Source organism: Aythya ferina (genome assembly GCF_964211825.1).
Source record: "Aythya ferina genome assembly, chromosome: 3".
Taxonomy (NCBI): domain Eukaryota; kingdom Metazoa; phylum Chordata; class Aves; order Anseriformes; family Anatidae; genus Aythya; species Aythya ferina.
The window spans coordinates 22,972,857-22,993,981 of record NC_140298.1 but is presented as its reverse complement, the minus strand read 5'-3'; the positions used below and the strand labels follow the sequence as shown (position 1 = coordinate 22,993,981).

Genomic DNA, 21,125 nt, shown 5'->3' with positions numbered 1-21,125 from the left:
TGTTGTTGTTGTGTAATAGAATCCATTTGTACATTGCTGCTTTTCCATCGCTGCAGAGAGGACCTGAATAACATTTACTAAACATCCTTTTAGAGATGAGTAAATTTTAGTGTTTTTTCATCCCAGCTATCACAGAGTTGTAGGGTTCAGAAAAAACAATCACGTTTTCAAGTTGGTTCTTAATAAGAACTTAACGTAAAAGCTTGAGTATCAACTTACAATGTATTTTTTTTCACTGAGAATAACAATGTGTTGGGAGAAAAGCACTTGGTGTAACCTGCTACTTTGTGGTTTGTTTTTTTTTTTTTCAGTGCCGATTATGGACGAAGAAAAAGAAATGCTTTTAGAATACAAGTTGAAAAAGGTAGTTCTGTTAGTACTGTGTCCAAGATGCCAAATTCTTTGATTATCCTTTGGCTATTCTGTTAATGCTTGAACTTTTTCTTCAGTGTTTGGAATAATCAGTAATGAAAAAGAACATGAAGATTTAACAGTTCTAGAAGCTGAACATGTGGCAAAAAAAGCAAGACATGGAGAAGATAAAAATGAGTAAGAATTTCTATCATTAGCTAACTTCAGTAATGTCATTAATATTTAACATTACTTTAAATCTTTCTGTCTTCATATTATTAAGTTTCGGTAGTTTTAAGTTTACTGGCATATCCTTGATTTTCCGTACACTTGTCTTCCTCAGGAGTTGCCTGTAGTTAATTGAAACATTATTTTTTCTCAATTAAGACAAGCAGATATTAAAGAGTAGATTGTAATTTCTCTGCTGCGGTGAATGCACAGCTCTGAGTGGATGGATATTCTTTTGGTTTACATTATGGTTTTCCATATAAGGCCACAGTCCTGGAAATGGTTCAGTTCCTTTGTTTTGTTCTTAATCTTTCTTGGGTGTGATGCGTATTACCTAAATGTGATTAATAAGACTACAGGACAGGCTATTCAGAGAAAGTCACCACTAGGTATGATGTCGGAATTAAGATTTCTTAACTCCTAAAGCTATGTGCAGTCTCATGGACCATTCTGGTTTCTAACCTGTGATAGATGCCAATAATCTCATGGGAAATTAATACATTGTAATCAGAAGGATTTAGTATAGTTCAGCAGTGATTTGCTTCTATGTCCCCTGTTGTGCCAACATTGGTGATTCAGCTCATCATGAAACTACACAGTCAGGTTGGTCCAACATCACTTTTTTGTAGGACTGTCTTTTAGCCATGTTGTCAAGTTGATCCAACTCATTGCAGCCTTGGAAAGAAGTTTAAAACTCTTCATAACAATACATTTAGAGCACGCCAGTTGGGAGTTTGTTTCTGGTTTTATGCCACATTGCATAGTTGTGAGGAACCATGTTGTGGAAATTGCATTTGTTCTGTTTTGTGCGTGTTTCGCTTGCAGTTTTGTGATACATTAATAGTTTTTGTCTCCCCTCCATGTAAAGGACAGCAGGAAGTGCCACAGATATCTCTGATGATGATGATGATGATTATCCAGAAGATCTAGTAAGCTGTGTTTTATTATGATTGCTCGTATTTGTGTAACATGTGATTATGTGTTGTAAAATTGCAGTCCACTTGAAAAGTTTAAAAGTGGAGATGCAGACGAGTTGCAGGCAGAGTTGGCCATTCCAACTGAGAATCTGTGGTACAGCTGAAAGGTGGATATTACTGTCATAAAAGGAAGAACCTGTGGTGGGGAATCACTCTTGACAAAAGAATGCTGGGTACCCAAAAAACTTGGCTAGCAGTTGAATGAAGCAATGGAAGGAACTGACACATCTGACTATAGCTAAAATGATAACTGTCAGTTAACGGGTTATTTTAGGGTAAATCATAAAGGCCTGTTGAACCAGCAGATATAGTTTTGTCTGCAGTTATTTGATATGCAGAAGAGTGGGATGGAAGATAAGTGATTACTTTTTCCAGTGAGGTTGTATTTTCATAACTGACATGTATGAAATATTTTTCACTGGTATCTTTATATAAATAACCCAAGTTATAACTTGTATATTTTCTCTTAAAAATGCATGAATTTGCAGTCTACAAATCACATGAACAATTCCCTGCTGACGTTATACAAGAAAGGAAATCCCGATTCTGTTCCAGCCACTCCAAAAACTGAACCAGTGGAAACCTCTTCTCCTGTGCAAACAGCACCTCAAAGAAGCACCCTTTCATCAGGATCCTGTGCTGTAACTAGGATCTCTGAAGGTGGCTGGTTCATTGATAAAACTCCAGGTGGAAAAGACTTTTTCATTGACCTTTCTGAGGATGGAGAAGGAGATGAGAAGAAATTGACTTCTGAGGTATTGTGTTTTTCAAACACAACGTGTTTTAGGTAGCAAGTATGAGTATAATTTCCTATGGAATTTAACGTGCTTTTGAAGGCTGATATTATGACCAAAAAGACTTTCCTTCTTTCTGGATGTTTAAAATATATCGTTTTTATTACAGATATGCATGCTATATTAAATACAGCAAAAATGTTAGATAGGAAGAAATAGGAATATTAATGTTAAATAGGAAGATCTGGCCTAAGCCCAGTAGAGTACTAACTTTTAGCTTGATTTCTGAAGATGACAAGGCTTAGCCAATGGTTCTGCCCTATCAGAAGTGATTTTTGAGCCTTCTGGTGAATTTCAAGCATGTTTGTCTTAAAGTTAAAAAGTCTTTCTTGTACAGTTTTGGGGGGAAAATGTAGTGCTCAGCAGCAGGGCAGCCCCTACTAGTAGTGCCCCTACTGAGAGAAGGGTAAGTGGAACTTAGCTGTTATTTATTGTTTGCTAGTGACCAGCCTAACTAGTCAACAAACACGTAGCTTGTTGTAGCCATAGCATGTAGTCTCCATAAGTGGTTAAGTCTCAGTGAACCTGGGGAAAGCTGAAATTTTTTTGGATGGATTGGGGGTTAGAGAAATTGAAAGGCTTGGAAATCGCATTAGTTTATAAACTATTTAAAAATAAGTGCTATCTAAAAAAAAAGGGGGGGGGGCTGGAATCCAGAAGGCAAAATCTAAATAAATCTGCATAAAATACATATTAAGCATTGTAGATGTCTTGGTGTTTTGTTCTGTTAAGTATTTGCAAGAATTCACTGACTCTGAAGGTTTTGTCTGTACAATTCTGTTTTCATACACTAGAAGTCAACAGAATTTTCTGTCTTGGAGAGTGAAAAAAAGAGTACAAAGGGTAAGAGAGCAAAAAGAAAAAAAGAAGTTCCAGATGTGGACGGAGAAATTAATTCCGTCTTACTTAAAGGGAAAGGTAAGAAGTTATCTTTGGCATGCCTCTCTAAAGAGAGAGGTGGTGCGTGACCACGGAATCAATTACTAGTGTACTACTACTATTCAGAGGTGTAAAGAAGTGTTTGTTTAAGAAATTTAATCTTTTTATTGCTCTAAAAAATAATTCCATTCCTGTTTCTGCTACCAAAAATAATACTGCTGTGTGTATTTAGCTAATTGTTTAGGTTGAATTCTTTCTTGTTTGGTATTGGCAACTACCATTATGCTATGTCTAAATTTACATAACTTATTTTTCCTCCTTAACAGTTACAAGTAAGAGACCAGAGCTTTACCACCCTTCAGTGAAGTTTGAGGATGTAGGAGGCAATGATGAAACTTTGAAGGTTAGTTAGCATGTAGATTGTGGGACAAAATGCACTCGGAATAAAATGCCATGTGAAAAATGACGAACAGGAAATGTAGCAGAATTCACTTGTAGCACTGAGAATAGTTACTTACACCAACAGCAACAAAGGTTGTTACTTTGTTGTTTGTTTTCCCTTTGATTAATCTTTCTGAAAGCAGTCACTGCAATTGTATTAATAAAGAGAACCTCTTTTTGTTTTGGCTTGCGTTTACTATTAACAACTTATAATACTGTTTTTTGTCATTTAAATGGAGGTCTGTGTTGTCCTTAACAGGAAATATGCAAGATGCTGATCCATGTTCATCATCCCGAAGTCTATAACCACTTAGGTGTAGTTCCACCTCGGGGTTTTCTTCTGCATGGACCACCAGGATGTGGAAAGACACTGCTTGCACAGGCTATTGCTGGGGTGAGTTAGCTCCAGATTTAGTTTCTTAATTGTATTTAGACAGAAAAGAAATAATCCTCCTTCATTTTTTTCCTCTTTATCTCTTTTTTTCTGCTTCCTATTTTAGACTAAACTGTATTCATTTTTACTTCCTTTTGTTTAAATTCTATCAAATCTGTACTTGATAGAACCTCATATGAAGAAGGGATCTAGTGACGGGGTTTTATGTTTGACTTCACTGTGTTGAGTCATTCCCAGGACTGCAGTATAGGCATGGGTAGTGAAAAAGCTGTAAGTGGAATATGCTTCTGGTTAAACTTACCATAACATTTTAAGTCTGGTCTCTACCATCTTTTATGAGTTACTACATTAATTCTATTGGGTGACATTAATTCTACTGGGTGACATCCCAGTTTACTATTTACTAAAATAGTAAGTTCTGAACTCCAGAACTGGTTGTTGTCAAGCTGATGATTCAAGAGCATGTAACATTATTGGTGTAAAACTTGGTGAGCGGTGAAGCTGCAGTACTGCTCTGTTCCTGTCATGGATATAAATCTTAGGGCTATTTGGGGCTATTCGGTGTTAACCAAGGCTGTATCTTTTTCATGGTGTATTTAATGCTCTTTTTTTTCTTAAATTTCCTAGATTGTAACCTTAGATTTAGGTACTTACATATAAAACTACAAACAATTGTAGTGCAGCTTTAACCTTTGAAAGCACTGGTGTTTATTACTTCAATGTTGGTTAGACCCTTCTATCATTATATTTCAAATGCTTTGATTGGAAAGGTTTGCTTATTTTCCTTTTTAATATCTTACTGTGAAATCTTGCCAATTGAATGAATCTGTGTTATAGAATACTTCAGTGAGCATTTGTGTCCTGGTAGGTATCTGGGGGATGGAACATGACAAGTAAAAAAATTTCAAGGATGAGATAAATGTAATGAATACTTCTTAAATCATTTTGTTAGGAAAGATACTGCTATATTAATTTCCATAATTGTGTATAGTGTTGCTTAGGGCAAAATATCTCCTCAAGGCCCCATGTAGGGCCTCTGGCAGCTGTGGTAAGTCTGGATTTTTCTTATATGTAGCTCAAAGAGCTCGAAATAGGCACTAATGTGAGCATTAGTCTATCAATGTTACAGGTTTATTCATTTATTTTTAGTAGGAGAAAACCTTGAATGTGACACTTGCAAGTATTTTATCGTATTATCCTGCTCATACACTTCTAGAGTAAGACTAAGGGAATGAAACCCGGTGGGAACTCATCCATACTGATAAGCAATGTTTTATTATAGATAGAAATAGACAATTTTCTCAAAGGAGATGAAGCATGAACTGAAATATCTGTGTTGTGAAGTACTGGATTAAGGGCTAAGGTGCAAAACTATCTCTAACTGAATCAAGGAAACCTGGCCTTTGTATTCATTTCTGTTCATTTGGCAAAATGTCTTAGACCTGTTGTTAAAAGGAGGATGCTACTCGTCTTTTTTTAAGATAACTTTCAGATTTACTCTTCCTTACAAAATCTTCAGGTATAAGAGATATTATATTGGAAAATATTTGTCCTGTAGGACAGCAGGCATTCCTAACCTCTGGATATATCATTCAACATTCCTTGTCTCTTTCAGGAACTTGAGCTCCCGATGTTGAAAGTGGCAGCAACAGAAATGGTGTCTGGAGTGTCAGGAGAATCTGAGCAGAAACTGAGAGAATTGTTCGAGCAGGCTGTGGTGAGACACCCATGAGAAATAATACTGAATTCTTTGTCCTTTTCTTTGTAAAGATTCAACCTTCATTGCTGTGGTTTGAATTTGAGTGAATTATTAGTGACTGAATCTTTATATTGCTGCACACAAGTCATAGTGTCTCCCTTGCTGTGACCAGAATTCCATTGTACTAAATGTCATGCCATCACAGAACACAAAGATTGCTGTTCTTGACAAAAGATAGTTCATCATATCAAAGTAATGGGAGCAACATAAATTATTAACCTACTTGGAGCTGCTTGGAATGATTTATAAAAATTAAAAAAGATGTAAGGGCAGTTTACTGTGCATTTTTGTTGCAAGTTGTTTTTTTTAATTTTTTATTTTTGTCTGGTTTTGCATTTGAGTTAAGACTTTGGGCCTTTAGGCATAAAGAAATAAATTGGAACAGATATCAAAGAGTAAGAATAAAGTCCTGTTCCAGTGTCAAAACCTATTTGAAGCCTTGCTCTGTCTTAATATCAGCATTAGAGGCACAGGAGAACTAAGCTGCTGCTTGGCAGACATTCAGATTGATTGTGATTAGCCAGTCTTGTAATAAGATATTGATGCAACTTTCAGACCTGTTAAGAAGCAAAGAAAAGCAGACAGGTTGAGATAATTTTAACTGAAATGAATGCAGATTTTCTTTTTGTTAACTGGGTTAATTTTTTGTTTCATGAGGATGGTTTTCTGTTTCTGATCTCTGAGAATATTCTGGTTTTCCCACTTTACTTCTTCATTCTATCCTCCCCCACAGCTGTACGTTGATGTTTAAAGTACGTATAAAAGAATGCTAAACTGGGCAAAATAATTAATTTTGAAGCTGTTAGATTATTATGTTTTGGGTTTCTATTACAACTTAATTTTTTAGAAAGCCTTGATAAGATGTTGTGTTGAAGAAAAATAGTAAGTGATTATTTAGATTTAAATACCTTTTGTATGTATGGTGGTTGCTATAAAAGTTATTTTTGAATAAATATGTTGTATGAAATACATTTTAAAAAATGAAAACCGTTGTCTTTGTTATAGTCCCTTGCGTTTAAGTGGCCTTTCCACTTGGCTTTTGTACTAAATTTTTGTGCAGAAGAAAAAAAGACAGTTCAACAGTACCTTATGCATGTACTGTGGAATCTTCATGGTTTAGTTCTATTTTTTTCCCGCTATCAGGTGAAGGAAAAACTGAACGACAGCTAGATGGCGCAGTTGGTACCTGATAAAGCGGCTGGGATTTAAAATGCTATATTTTTGTCTTGGAGTTTAGACTTTTTTTTTGATGATGATTCTAGTGTCTTCATTAAGTATTCCTCTGCATCACAAGTATTTTATTGATGGTGTTAATAATCTTATGTCAGTTAAACACTCTTCTGTTAGTTACACTAATTATTATTTTATGTTAGCATTGGCTTTTTATTAATGTGAAGTGCTTGGAATGTTAGAACACTCCCTAGCATTGCTCACTGTGATTTTGACTCTTTGAACATGATTCATCTCTGCAGTAATCTTGAAGTTGACAGACTTCAAGTTTTCGTGACCACCTGCAGCTCTTTGTTTCATCATGAGTGTCATTAATGCTAGCTCTTGAAGTTCCACAGATCTAATATTTAAAAAAAAAAATACACAGAAGAGACCTTTTTTGTCTGATTTTATTTTTTGGATTTAAGCAAGTAAGCAGTAACAATAGAATAATAATCATAGAAAACATGAAGCAACATAGCAATATATTTAGTTTTTAATCAGTATATAGGGACATTTTGAATCCCTTTGCCTTAGTTATTTCACAGCCTCAGTTCATCAGTTTCATAATCTGACAGCTCTTCAGACAGTAAATGGCAACAAAATTATTCTGGGAGAGGTTGATTGTTCAGTGCATGCAGAAGTCTCAGAGTAACAGCTCTAAAACAAAATCTGAAAAATGATTTCTCTCTCGTAATACAGTATGTCAGCATAATTTGGTAATTATTAATATTTCTTGTTCCTAGTCCAGTGCACCATGTGTCCTTTTTCTTGATGAGATTGATGCGATCACTCCAAAAAGAGAAGTTGCATCGAAGGACATGGAGCGGAGAATTGTTGCCCAGCTCCTAACTTGTATGGACGGTCAGTTTCAGGAACTTCTGTACTAAGCTAAACTTTCTAGTTATCAGTCTCATTATGTTCTTTCATTCCATAATGACTCTTAATTACTTCTGTGGAGATAGTGCTAATTGTTTTTCATCTTTTGGCACAGTTTACCTCTATGGGGTAGGAGGGGAAAGCTTCTAATAAATTTGAGCGAATATTAGTACATTTTCACAGCCTCTCTGTTGTGTAAATAAACTTTAACAGAAGATATGTCAAATATTATTTGAAATGCATATTTCTGATTGAAACATATCTATTCTAGGTAGTAGAAATAAGGATGAGCATCAGTTTGGTGTGCCTGTTGGTTATTTTGGATGTGCTGTTCTGAGTATTACTGTGTGCTACCAGAAACACAGTAGCATAGATATCAGAATAAAGTTGAGAATGTGATTATGGGCATTAACTTTCTTCCTTCCTTCCTTTAGACTTGAATAGTTTGGCTGCCACTGCCCAGGTCCTTGTTATTGGAGCAACTAACAGACCTGACTCTTTGGACCCTGCACTGAGGCGAGCTGGAAGATTTGATCGAGAAATTTGTTTAGGGATACCGGATGAAGCAGCAAGAGAAAAGTATGTGTTATAAAGTTTAACCTTCTTTATTATTTAAAAAAAAAAAAAAAAAGTGTATTAACAACTTAAGGAAAAGTACTTTATTGTGTTTAATCCTTTATTTGCCTGCACACACATACATATCAACACACATTGAAAATTGTAGAAGAAATTAAGTGTACATCTACTCTTTGTCTTAGTAGCTGTGCCTACATATGAGGTGATTGTCCTCATCAGTTATCAGACCAGTGTTTGCTCTGGTCCTCTTTCTCCTATTAACGTAATTTTAAAAGCCTTTTTTATTGTCCCCCACACTGCTGGCCAGCTTCAATTCTAGCTGAGCCTTGGCCACACAAATTCTCTCCCTACAAAGGCAAGCAGCATCCCTGTAGTCCTCCCGTGTCACCCAACCTTGCTTCCTTGCTTTCACCTATCACCGCTTTGCCCACAAGACCCTCCCTGTTCACAAGCAACAGGTTTAGGAAGGCACCTCTCCTAGTTTGCTCTTTTAATACCTGTACCAAGAAGTTATCATCAGGGTGCCTCAGTAATCACCTGGGCCTGTTTGTCACGGCTAGGTGATATCCCCAGTTGACATCTGGCAGGTTGAAGTTCCCCCCTAAGGACAAGGGCAGCTGATCTAGAAGTCTTCTCTCAGTTCATGTGAGCTGGAAGAGACCTTAAATAAATGCTGTTTGTTTTAGTATGAAAGTAAGAAAAGACCACAGTTGCATCTTTGTTTCACTGTTTTTTTTTTTCCCTTCATCAGAATTCTTCAGACATTGTGTCGAAAACTTAAGCTCCCAGAGTCCTTTGACTTTCTTCATTTAGCCCGCCTGACTCCAGGTTATGTCGGTGCTGACCTGATGGCACTTTGTCGTGAGGCAGCTATATGCACGGTGAACAGGGTCCTGATAAAATCTGGGAAGTGGCAAAAAAGCTACGTACAGGCAGGAGGAAACACAGCTGAGGAAAGCGTGGGAATAGGAACAGAAATCCAGGTGGAAGAGGATGCCAAACAGCTACACCTTCCTTCTAAGGTATTTGTTCTATGAAGTGTTTACCTCTAACGTCTTAAAAGTGAACTATTTTAGAATTGTGAAAGCCTTTGCTCATAAATCTTTAAACATCTTGGGCCAGTGAGATGTTAAATTTATCTATAGATCTATCAGCTCTGAAGCCAGAAGCTTCATCCCTAATGACCCAAATAATGGTTATGAACAACAGACTCCCCAAAACTAGGCCTTCTAAAAATTATGTTAGCGTTTTACACAAGGTGTGTGGTTTTGTAAATTTTTTTTTACCAAGCTGTTTGCTGTGCCCTCAGTGAAATAGCTGTCACGATGCCTCAGTCTCTTCTCTGACCTGGTATACTTACAGTTAGCCAAAGTTTAGAAATATTTATGCTGTCTACATTTTCCCTCCAGCTACACATTTACATGAATTAAATCGCGTGCAGTAGTACCTATAGCAAGTTTGAGGAAGAGGTATTTAAGAACCATCCAAAAGAGAAGTTGTATTAGCAAATGAAACTTGAGCTGCAGAGAAAGTATTTATTAACATGCAGCACAGCTGGAAATTTTGGAAAAAAAAAATTGTTTGCAGTGCCAGAATTAATCTACGCCACAAGTAACATGCTGTTGTCAGTGAACCATAATGTCTGTATATAGAGATTTCTGGACCTACTGTTCAAAATTTTGAGTTTGTATGTACATATTTCTTGCTTGTGTATTATATGTTGAATTCATGAAGATTTGTCTGAAGAAGTAAAAGAGAAGAGTTTTTAAATGCATGTTGTAATTGGATTCTGTTTTTAGAAGGACTGTCAAAGAAAACTGTTAATGTAATTAACAAAAAACAGTGTAAAAACCTTTAGCAAGACTTTTTATTAGAGTAATGTGGTCATACTGCATACCTCCCAGTGTCTCCTGGGACCTGAAATAGCCAAAAGAAAAGGGGGAGGGACAGGTAGTTGCAGTTTTAAAAACATCACCCTGATCAAAGGAGTTGCTAAGGATAAGGAAGTCTAATTGTAACAGAGACATATTTTGATAGCTGGCTGACATTGTCTAATACAGGGTATTGTCATTAAAACAGTGATATTATATTTATCATAGAAAAATAAACTTACAAAAACCTTGAAAAATAATTCACACGATTCAATAAACAAACCCAGTGGTCTCAGCTATTTCACAGTTTCTCGTAATGCTTCTGTTAGGAAGAAGAGGGAGGGCTTAAAGAGGGAGTAATGTGCATTGTAAACTCTTCATTGTGGTCAGTTACATTGTGGGCTATCTTAGTGCCTTCCAATATAAAATGCTATATCCCATATTCTGCTGTAGGGAAAATACAGAAACTAAAAAGATTTTTGCAGCTTTTTATTTCCTTTATCTTAATGAAAATCCCAGAGTGGTTTTGCTTGAGGTGCAATATCACATTGCTTTAACAATGCCTTTCCATATTACAACTGAGTTATATTTATGTTGTGAAGGTGTAAACTTCTTTGATCGAGTATTTTCTCAGATAATTTTTCCCTAACAAGGGTCCGATTTTGAATAATTAGAACATACCTGTCTGTCCCCACGCTTCTTGGCAGACTGTGCTTTGCAAGATGGAAAAAAATTAAAAGCATTTTGCTATATCTGTATTGTGTTTTCCCAGACTTTATAAGGGCCTGGCTACAAAACCAGGTCTAATCAGCTTGAGGAAATGAGTTAATGACTTGAAATCAGATTATTTAAGCAAACAATCGTGACTGAAAAGTGTACGTTAAGAATTTTAAAGGTTTATATGTAATCAAATATTCCACAAATTGTTAAGGTTTTGCTGTTTAGCAGAGTTGTTTGCTCTCTTCTGAGAGCCATTTCATACTAAAATCAGAATAAATGTTAAATTTATTTAGTGCTTTCCTGGAGCATTTTGGTTAGTTTTTAATGGTATCTTACACATTCTAAGTGTATTATACATAACAATTTCTTTTATAGTAATTAATATTATACTTGCAGAAAGTATTGCGCTGAAAAAGCCCTAAAAAATCTTAAAATATTACTTGCATAATCTTTTCTCTGCTATTTTCTCTGCTATTCTTTTTTCTGCTATTCACTCAGGTTGAATTACAGAGACTTCTGGATTTGCTGAAGAAGCAAGACCCCTTGCCTGAGGAGCAGCTGCAGACACTGTGCATTGAGATGAATGATTTTATTGTTGCATTGTCATCAGTGCAACCCTCTGCCAAGAGAGAAGGCTTTGTCACAATTCCTGATGTAACATGGGCAGATATTGGAGCCCTGGAAGATGTTCGGGAGGAGCTGACTATGGCGATATTGGTATGTGTTAACACTACTTTCAAAGGTTTTTTCACACCTCCCCCTATGCAGAAAATAAAAATATCTCAGTTTCTTTGTTCATATTTGTTTAACGTATAGCATGCTACAAAATAGAAATTTTGCAACATCTTCATTTAAAATAGACTTCTATAACCTGCTTTCAAATTTATTACAGGTCTAGTGCATGTATTAAACACTTCATTTGTTGTATTCAAGGTTTCATTTTTCAATACGTTCATTACTGCTAAATTTCAAGTATTCTAAAAGTTTTGTACCAATAACCCCAGTTAGACAATTGCTACATGAAGAATTTGACACTGCTTAGCTGGACAGTTAGCAGCCTCACTGCTGGTCAGATCAATAATTAACACTAACGCCTTAAGCTGAGAACTTGAATAGATACAGTCTTTGTCTCTGAATAAGGATGGGGGTATTTATTAATGCAAGATAAGACGCTGACTGACTGTTTATTCATTTAGCCTGTAAAGAGTTGGAATAAAGAACTTACTTTAAACAAATTTTCATTAATCTCTAACTGAAATCAAAAGTTTAACATTAGCCTTCTGTCATAGAGAACTATGATATTTTCTTGTATAGGCACCTGTGCGGAACCCAGAGCAGTTTAAAGCTCTGGGCCTGACTACTCCAGCTGGTGTTCTGCTTGCAGGGCCTCCTGGGTGTGGCAAAACGCTACTGGCTAAGGTAATAAATTTTTCTAAACATGTTTCAAAATACGGGAGAATCTTGTTGAAGTGGATGTTTTTGTGGGAACGACTGAGTCTGGATGGTACTGTCTGATGCAGGACTTTTGCAATTCCCAGCAGAAAATTAAATTTGAGCCTCTCTGCTGAAGTTGATTTTCTTGCATAGAGTTACAGTTTTGCTTAAATGAGGAGAAATTGTAAAACTTGAAGTATTAAGTTAATTATGATAGTAGCAAAGTAAGGAAGAAACTCATTTTGTAGATACCTATTTCTGTAGAATACTTCACTGTAACTAATGTAATTGGAAGTACTGTGCACTTTATGCATTTTTATTTCTTGTATTTATCTTACTGTAAATAATTCTCCTTGAGCATTTCAGTTCTTACAGCCTCCCCTTGAAAATATGGATGTAAATCATACAGGTTTCCAGATTGCTACTTGTTTTTGTTTTCAAATGTTATGTATGTAGTTTCTATTTAACTCTCATTAATCACTGAAAATTCTTCAGCTAGTATGTGATTTTAAAAAAAAATAAATTCCACACTACCTCATTAAAGAGAGAACACTGCTAAATCCTCCAACATCTCCCACTCTTAACTGCATATAGCAATACTTTGTACTGTTTTCTGTGTTTTACACAGTTGACAACTATGCTCCTTCTCTCCTTTTTTTTTTTTTTTTTTTTTTTTTTTTTAATAGCTCTGTGGACACAACCAAAGTATACATGAAAAAATGCTTTTCTCTGTGTACATCTCTTTCTCTTTTGATAGGCTGTGGCAAATGAGTCTGGACTGAACTTCATATCTGTGAAAGGTCCTGAACTGCTAAATATGGTATGCACTGATCGTTGTGCTTTTGTTATTTATAGAATGCTTGTTGAAAGCCTGGGGCAAACAAAATTCCTAATAATTACACAACTGATACTGGTGCAACAGAAGTTGTCTTCTTTACCCCACTACTTAAAATTTTTAGCAGTGAAAATTTTCACGTGAAAGGGAAAAAGCTAACTGGGGAGTTTAAGTGTATCTTGGTTTAAATTACCTGTCTAGTCAGATACTAGGCATACTTTACTAGGGTAAAGTAGGATTTCTAAATGATCAACTGCAGACATCATTGCTCTTACGCAGATCGGGAAAAAGACAAAAAAAATAAAAATAAATAAATCAACACTGAGAAGCGTTGGTGGTCAGTAACTGCAAATTAGCAGCTTTCACTAATCAAAATTTTCAGTTTTCAAGTTTGGAAATGTGTTTGTTCAGTCACTTTAGCTTCTTACTAGAAAACTGAAACCTTGGAGAGCAATTATTTTAGTTAATCAGAGCAACTTTTAAAGATCGTAAGTGTTACTCAGACTACAGCACTTTTATCTGTTTTTTGAAGCACTGGGCTTAGAATTGTTGTAATGTATATTCAGTGTTTTCTAGAGTTAAGCGAATGTGTTGAACTGAACAAAATGCATCTTATATCTCAGAAACCTATGGCAGTTACCTGCATACCAGTGATATGGAAACTAAAAATAAATACTAGATTTGATTATTCTTTTTTGAAACTTTTTTGTATACTTCAAATACTGATATCAGGCAGGAAATTAACTTCAGTCAGTTCATTAACTTTATGTAATCCTCTTTAATATCTTTATTGATGATTTGGATAAGGCAATTGAGTGCACCCTCAGTAAGTTTGCAGATGACACAAAACTGGGGGAAGTATTAGTCTGCTGGAAGGTAGGAAGGCCCTGCAGAGGGACCTGGACAGGATGGGTCGATGGGCAGAAGCCAATGGGATGAGGTTCAATGTGGCCAAGTGCCGGGTCCTGCACTTTGGGCACACCAACCCCATGCAGTGCTACAGGCTTTGGGCAGAGCAGCTGGAAAGCTGTGCAGAGGAAAAGGATCTGGGGGTGCTGATTGATGCTCGCCTGAACATGAGCCGGCAGTGAGCCCAGGTGGCCAAGAAGGCCAACGGCATCCTGGCTTGTATCAGGAACAGTGTAACCAGCAGGAGCAGGGAGGTGATCGTCCCCCTGTACTCAGCTCTGGTGAGGCCGCACCTCGAGTGCTGTGTTCAGCTTTGGGCCCCTCACTACAAGAAGGACATCAAGGCCCTGGAGCATGTCCAGAGAAGGGCTGCAAAGCTGGTGAAGGGAGTTAGCAGGTGGTCCTTCTCCCTTGGAAAGCATCTTAAATTGTGTTTAGAACTGATTTTTTTTTTTCCTAGTAAAATCTTCATGTCTTACATTGTTTCACTGTGTTTTGTCATTTGTTTTAGTATGTTGGTGAAAGCGAACGTGCTGTACGTCAGGTATTCCAACGTGCCAGGAATTCTGCCCCTTGTGTTATATTCTTTGATGAAGTTGATGCTTTGTGCCCTCGGAGATCTGACCGTGAAGTAAGTCTCAAAATATCTCCATAAATAAATTCTTAGTTATGTTTTTTGTGGCATCGTGCTAGCACAGAAATATTTAAATGTGGGGAGCTAGTAAATCTTTTGTTTCTTTTATTTGAAAATATTTACTTCTCACTTTTTTTTAATTTCTTCTTTTAAAGTCAGGAGCCAGTGTTCGAGTAGTTAACCAGTTACTCACAGAGATGGATGGTCTGGAGAACCGTCAGCAGGTTTTCATTATGGCTGCCACAAACAGGCCAGGTAAGCACCTGAAAACATAAGGAAGAGAAACAACAAATGAAACATTATTAATTCTCTTGTCATGAAATCATGTGTTCTTACATGTTTAAATTCAGTAATTAACCTTGTTCTGTACTTAAAATTACAATACTTCAAATTTGAACTTCTTCTTATCAATATAGTAAGTCTGTTCTGCATTTTTGCAAGTGACAGCCTGAGATAAAGCAATGTCTTTAAACTATGTCTTAATTAGAACCTGACACGACTTCTGTAAAATACTTAGAAAGACCTGTGACTTAATTGAACTTTGGAATATCTCCATGGAACGTAAAAGATTGCTGGCTTCTCAATTTTTGGTAGCTTTTGCAACTCCTGTAAAATCAGGAGTTGTAAAAAAAAAAATGTATGTAAAATAAAATAAAAAAAAATTAATAAGCTAAACACGGAGATCTACTTTACAAATATTGTTTGTTTTACAGCCAACTTGGTGCCCCTTTTTTGTATTGTGGAGAAGTCCCTTGTTTTATCCACAGCAATAAATTTGTTTATTCCTGAATTGGAGCTCCATCTAGATACCAAGAATTATGAGTAAAGAAGCTTGTTACTAAAAAAACATGCCTGAAGATGTTGCATTTCCTCAATTATTAACGTTGTTCTGAATATTGCAACTAAAATTAAATACGTGGTTAATAGTCTATCGTAGTAAAAACATACTGGTTGGAGGTAGCAGAATTTTGGAATGAGTATTTGTGTATTTGGTAAATTACCCCTAACAACAGGACAAAATTCATTGTTTTATATATCCATGCGTTACATAAGGACAAACCGTAGAATTCTTAAAAAAAAAAAAAAAAAAAATACTTAGCAAGGAAAAATAGTAGCGTAGCTGCTTTGGATGTAAATTTGAAAATGAGGAAGTTAAAATGCTTGAAGTGTTTGGGTCCTATAGACTATGGAAATTTGGTATGAAATCACTTCGAATAGACAGTTTTGTGGTGGTTTTTTATTTTCCAACAGTCAAAAATTCAAAGATTTTGAGGTAAATCTTTCTGTCTCAAATTCTTTGCAACATTATCAAGCTGTCTACAGGGTGAAGTATGAACAGTAGATACTTCATCTGTCTTTACCTGCAGAAATTCTTTGACTTAGAGCAGTAAGTTTTCCTGGCATGAGCATGATGATTGTGAACTACCTAATCCCATATTGAAAAAAGGATTAAGGTTGTGTAATATAGGAAATCTATATACAGATACTGTTGAAAGTACCAAGGGTGCTGGTAGTAGTGTCATCATGGTTCCTTAGAAAAGGGATCTCTCACTAAATGAGTTATATTAGTGCAATCATTTGTATTAAGCAGGTTGATTTATTAGTTACTTTCTTGAGGGCTTCATTAGAAGTAGGTACCTAATTGCTGATTACAGTCAACTTGTAATGATCTCTAACTGGTAACTTGGGCTGAGAATTCCAACTTTTGTAGTTGAGGAAGCATTCAACTTGACTTCCTGCAGTGCCATCTCAGATGTACCACAAGTGTAAGTGAGGCAAATACTTTCAGAGATGTCATGTGCCACTGCTCTGAGCTAATGACTCCTCTCACAGAGACACAATGTTCCTTCTGCATCTTGGTGTGACTGTTCCGTTATCTGGGATAGCCTACTCTTTTATGGCTGAAGATCGTGAAGAACTGACAGATTTCAAAGTAGTTTAGTGGATTTATAAGGGCCAGTTCAGAGTGTATGCCATTCAGATGTTAATTGTAATATATGAAAACTTGAGTCGCAGGTTTGTACTAATTCTCAGCTTTGCCTGTTTTGATTTACACCAACTCTGTACATGTTGTGGGTCTTACTTTCATGCATATATGAAGTACACATGTATGCAATTGTAAATCTGTGACTTTATAAGCCTCACATGGGATGCAGTTTTACCTTTCTATTGACATATATTACCTTTGTGTATTGGTAGGTATAGAATCACAGAATCACAGAATTTTCTAGGTTGGAAGAGACCTCAAGGTCATCGAGTCCAACCTCCAACCTAACGCTAACAGCCCTCCACTAAACCATATCCCTAAGCTCTACATCTAAGCGTCTTTTGAAGACTTCCAGGGATGGTGACTCCACCACTTCCCTGGGCAGCCTGTTCCAATGCCTCACAACCCTTTCTGTAAAGAAGTTCTTCCTAACATCTAACCTAAAACTCCCCTGGCTCAACTTAAGCCCATTCCCCCTCGTCCTGTCACCAGGCACGTGGGAGAACAGGCCAACCCCCACCTCTCTACAGCCTCCTTTAAGGTATCTGTAAAGAGCAATAAGGTCACCCCTGAGCCTCCTCTTCTCCAGGCTGAACAAGCCCAGCTCCCTCAGCCGCTCCTCGTAGGACTTGTTCTCCAGGCCCCTCACCAGCTTCGTATTATTCGTATTATTCCAGATATAATATCTGGATTTTTTTATTTTTTTTAATTTTTAGTTAAAAGTTACTGTTGTCTTGTTCAGCTGTTGTCTTGTTCTTGAACAAGACTGTTGTCTTGTTCAGTCACAGACTTAACATATTGCTGTACTGGAATAGTTAAAATTACAAAATATTCCTGAGAAATGAAGGTTGAAATAAGGGTAGGCTGGAGATTTGTAAGGCATGAACTAAGCAGTGTATTACTAGCAAATGACCTTGATGTAAAAGCAACTATGAAGTAAAAATGCTTTGCGTAAATAAAATCCTAAGACAAGGATAGCAAATGTAATCATCAAATTGAAGGGAATAAATGTATCTGCAAAATTTGTAAATGGAAATGAATTACATAAAGGAGTTTGCCAATGTAATTTCATTATAATGTTTAATTTCAATGAACATTGTAATGTTCATTTATGAACAGCAAAGCTCGGGACATCCAACTTTTCCTAGAGGATGCAATTATGTATCCGTTTTGGATAAGATGGATCTCTTACTTAAGAAGGATATCAGTTGTGTATATGAATAACACTTTGGATACATTTACACTACAGACTTCTGCTGTAATACCTGGATTTGTCAGTGTGAAGAAATATAGCTTCCAATTGATGCAGCTTTTACCAGAAAAATTTTTATTATAGTTGTGGTTAAACCATGGAAATCGTTTTTTACCTGTATAGTTTATTTAACAATTATTGGGCTTAGGAATAGGCAGTGTTCACCAAAAGAAGTTTTGATAGTATCATCTGTTTACTTAATAGGGGGACAGTGCTGGTAGGTAACAGTGAAGTCCATGTTCTTACTGCCCTAAGACCTAAATGTCCAAGCAGAAACCTGAAGGGGAATGGTAGTTTACATTGGCAAATGCAGTTACATACTTCCTACAAACAATACAAGTAGTGCTTTTTCTTCATTAGTCTGACATTTGTATGAAAGATTTTCTTGACAAAGCTAGGGTGAGCAGAAATGGTGGGTATTTGTACAATAGAAATCTAAATAATGTGTCCCCACAGAACTTCACAAATTCTCCCACTAGGCTTGTATTATGAAGTATGAGATATCATCATTTTTTTAAATCCATGTGAATGTAATTTAATGGGATACAAAACAGCTTTGCAATTTGCTTCTTCTTTAAAATGGCTGCTTGCATGGTAGCTTTTATACTTTATTGATGTAACTGTTCATAACAACTGTGTATGCTGTCAGCATTGTAGTTTCAGAGACAGTGGCACCAAAAGATGAGTCTTACCTCACAGTATTATTGTTATCATGAATAATAGTAACAGGGTAGTAGTGGCTCAGCCAGTTTTAGCATCAACATATGTTCCTCGCACAGTTGTTCCAGTAAGGCGACTCCCACGGAGGGAGTCCATTGCACAATGGTGGTGTTTTATATGTCCCATGGCTGAAAAAGGACAAATTCTGTTTTTTACAGTAGCTGTTAAGGACCTGGACTGTCTGATTCCCATTTTGTCAAAAGGGCATGCACCACACGTTGGTTCTTTTTGTTTATCATATGCAGTTTGCAAGTGGTAATTTTTATTCTGGGGTCGCTGAAATAAACCTTTAATCAGTGCTTAGAAGAAGAATATTTGAATGTTTTTTGCACTTTCAAAGTGACTTTGAAAATCCTTTGAAAATCTATCTTGAGTACCGTAAATTAGCAGGGCAGGGATGCAGTATTATTCCCAACTCAATCTCTTTGCACCTAAATGCAGAACACTGTCAAACTTTGCCTGAGAGGATAAAATATTTAAAGCCTTCAATGTCATTAAAAAGAGAGGGAGAGGCAGAAATGACATGTCTTGTTAGAAACTTTCTGGCTCAGAATAAATGTATTATTTTTTAGTCTACTTCCTTCCTCAAATCCGAGACTAAACACTTAGAAGAACATCAAGCACTACAGTTAAGTAAGGTCTGTAATTTCCCACAAGTTTTTAGATACAAGTGTGAGTTGCACTACTGGATACTGCTGTTTTCTCCTCTTTTTTTTACTTCTTCAGGCCTTGAATATTTATAGACTCTTTAGAGAAGTGCTGGCCAAGGCATCAACAGTGCTTACCATGGAATCCAATGAACTGTATTTAACCTGAGAAAACACCAGTAATCAGTGAAGCACCACAAGCTGATACTGATTTAAGCTCTACGTAATTGCAGTGATGTCTTGAGTTATATTCATGGTCTTTTCTCTAGCTTTTTTCAAATTAATTCTTGTAAAATTCCCCTTCTGCTGTTATGTTAAAACATGGTCCCAGATTCAGTGAGTTTTGTTTTGTTTAGCAGATTTATGTTAGTTTTGTAGAGCTGTTCATCTGAACCACAATTTAAAGCATAATAAAATATTAGTCTTTCCTTGCTATGACAAGTTTCGATTTTTTTTGTTTTGTTTATAAATGTTGCTGAGTTAAAGGCAAGATAAGATCTAAAAAACTACTTAATATATGATACAGGGAACAGTTTCTTTTATGATAGTTTTAATTCACACAAATTTTGTTGTATATCTTCCACAGACTTTGGTAACATAGACCAAAGATGCTGGGAGCCTCTTTGTGGAGTTTCTGAAACCCTTTTAGAGCTTCTGAGCCTACATTCCAGAGCATTATGAATGTGAGGACTTAGATCTTGTATACTTTGAATATAATTTAAAATGCTGTAGTGAATATAGAAGTTTGATGGACTCAACGCAGTAGTCTTTTTTGCTAGGATGTGCAAAAATTTCCCAAACTTTGTTGACTTGTGTATAATTAAGATAAGGCATGAATTATCAACTGGAAATGAGTGTGAGATTAATAGATTTTATTGTAGGACAACATAATGTCACATTATAGACCTCCATGCAAAGTAATTTTCAATAGAGTTTAATGAAGAAGATAATGTTTTGCAGTAGTTTGGAGAGCAGTGTAGTAACCTGAAATACGACATGATTTTCTGGAGGCTAGTGCCTGTTCTAACCTGCAAAAACAAAGCAAGGGATGGATATACTCTAAATGTCTCCTTCTGTCGCTTTGCCAACTTACATGCAAAAAGGATACTGCTGTCTTCCAGTGGCGTAATCAACATCATTGACTGCATCAGGAAACCAAGGCAGAAAGTTACTAACTAAACATTTCTCTTAATAAAAATAAGGCAGTAGTTTCTCCCTGAGACAGCTGCTTGGGAAAGAAGTATTTTGTGCCATCGGTTTTCCATGATTTCCTTTCAGACTTGAAAGATAATATTTTTTACTTTTCAACTTGGAAGATAATAATGCGCTTTGAAACAGGTATCTAAAATAATTAATTTAATTAAAATGTTAAATCTAAAGTTGAATCTATGCTGTTTAGATAAGTTTCCAGATATTAAATATGGAGAGAACGTTATAATTTATCAGGATGGAATGCTATGAAATTCCAAAAAAGGCAGCATTACTTATTCGTTTAAACAAATATGAAGTGCATCTAATGAGTGAGTTTGACCAAAGAGGAAGAAGAAATATCTGTGATATGTGGTTCTAATTTTTCAAGTTTTACAGAGAACTGCAGTCCCAGAAGCTTGAGGAAAGGCTCAGGTCTGA

The 21,125-nt window shown here is 36.2% G+C and overlaps 1 protein-coding gene across 2 annotated transcripts in view; it reads left to right on the top strand.

Moving 5' to 3' along the window:
• NVL (nuclear VCP like) overlaps positions 1 to 21,125 on the top strand; it is a 38,300-nt gene that overhangs the window by 1,476 nt on the left and 15,699 nt on the right. For both annotated transcript variants that reach the window (XM_084515544.1, XM_084515543.1), the window contains exons 3-18: positions 312 to 364; positions 450 to 549; positions 1,448 to 1,508; positions 2,045 to 2,311; positions 3,145 to 3,268; positions 3,556 to 3,632; positions 3,930 to 4,064; positions 5,680 to 5,781; positions 7,779 to 7,896; positions 8,346 to 8,490; positions 9,239 to 9,509; positions 11,577 to 11,795; positions 12,393 to 12,497; positions 13,270 to 13,332; positions 14,768 to 14,887; positions 15,046 to 15,145. In XM_084515544.1, the coding sequence (XP_084371670.1) occupies positions 312 to 364; positions 450 to 549; positions 1,448 to 1,508; positions 2,045 to 2,311; positions 3,145 to 3,268; positions 3,556 to 3,632; positions 3,930 to 4,064; positions 5,680 to 5,781; positions 7,779 to 7,896; positions 8,346 to 8,490; positions 9,239 to 9,509; positions 11,577 to 11,795; positions 12,393 to 12,497; positions 13,270 to 13,332; positions 14,768 to 14,887; positions 15,046 to 15,145 (2,060 nt within the window). The remainder of the gene's footprint in view (positions 1 to 311; positions 365 to 449; positions 550 to 1,447; positions 1,509 to 2,044; positions 2,312 to 3,144; positions 3,269 to 3,555; positions 3,633 to 3,929; positions 4,065 to 5,679; positions 5,782 to 7,778; positions 7,897 to 8,345; positions 8,491 to 9,238; positions 9,510 to 11,576; positions 11,796 to 12,392; positions 12,498 to 13,269; positions 13,333 to 14,767; positions 14,888 to 15,045; positions 15,146 to 21,125) is intronic.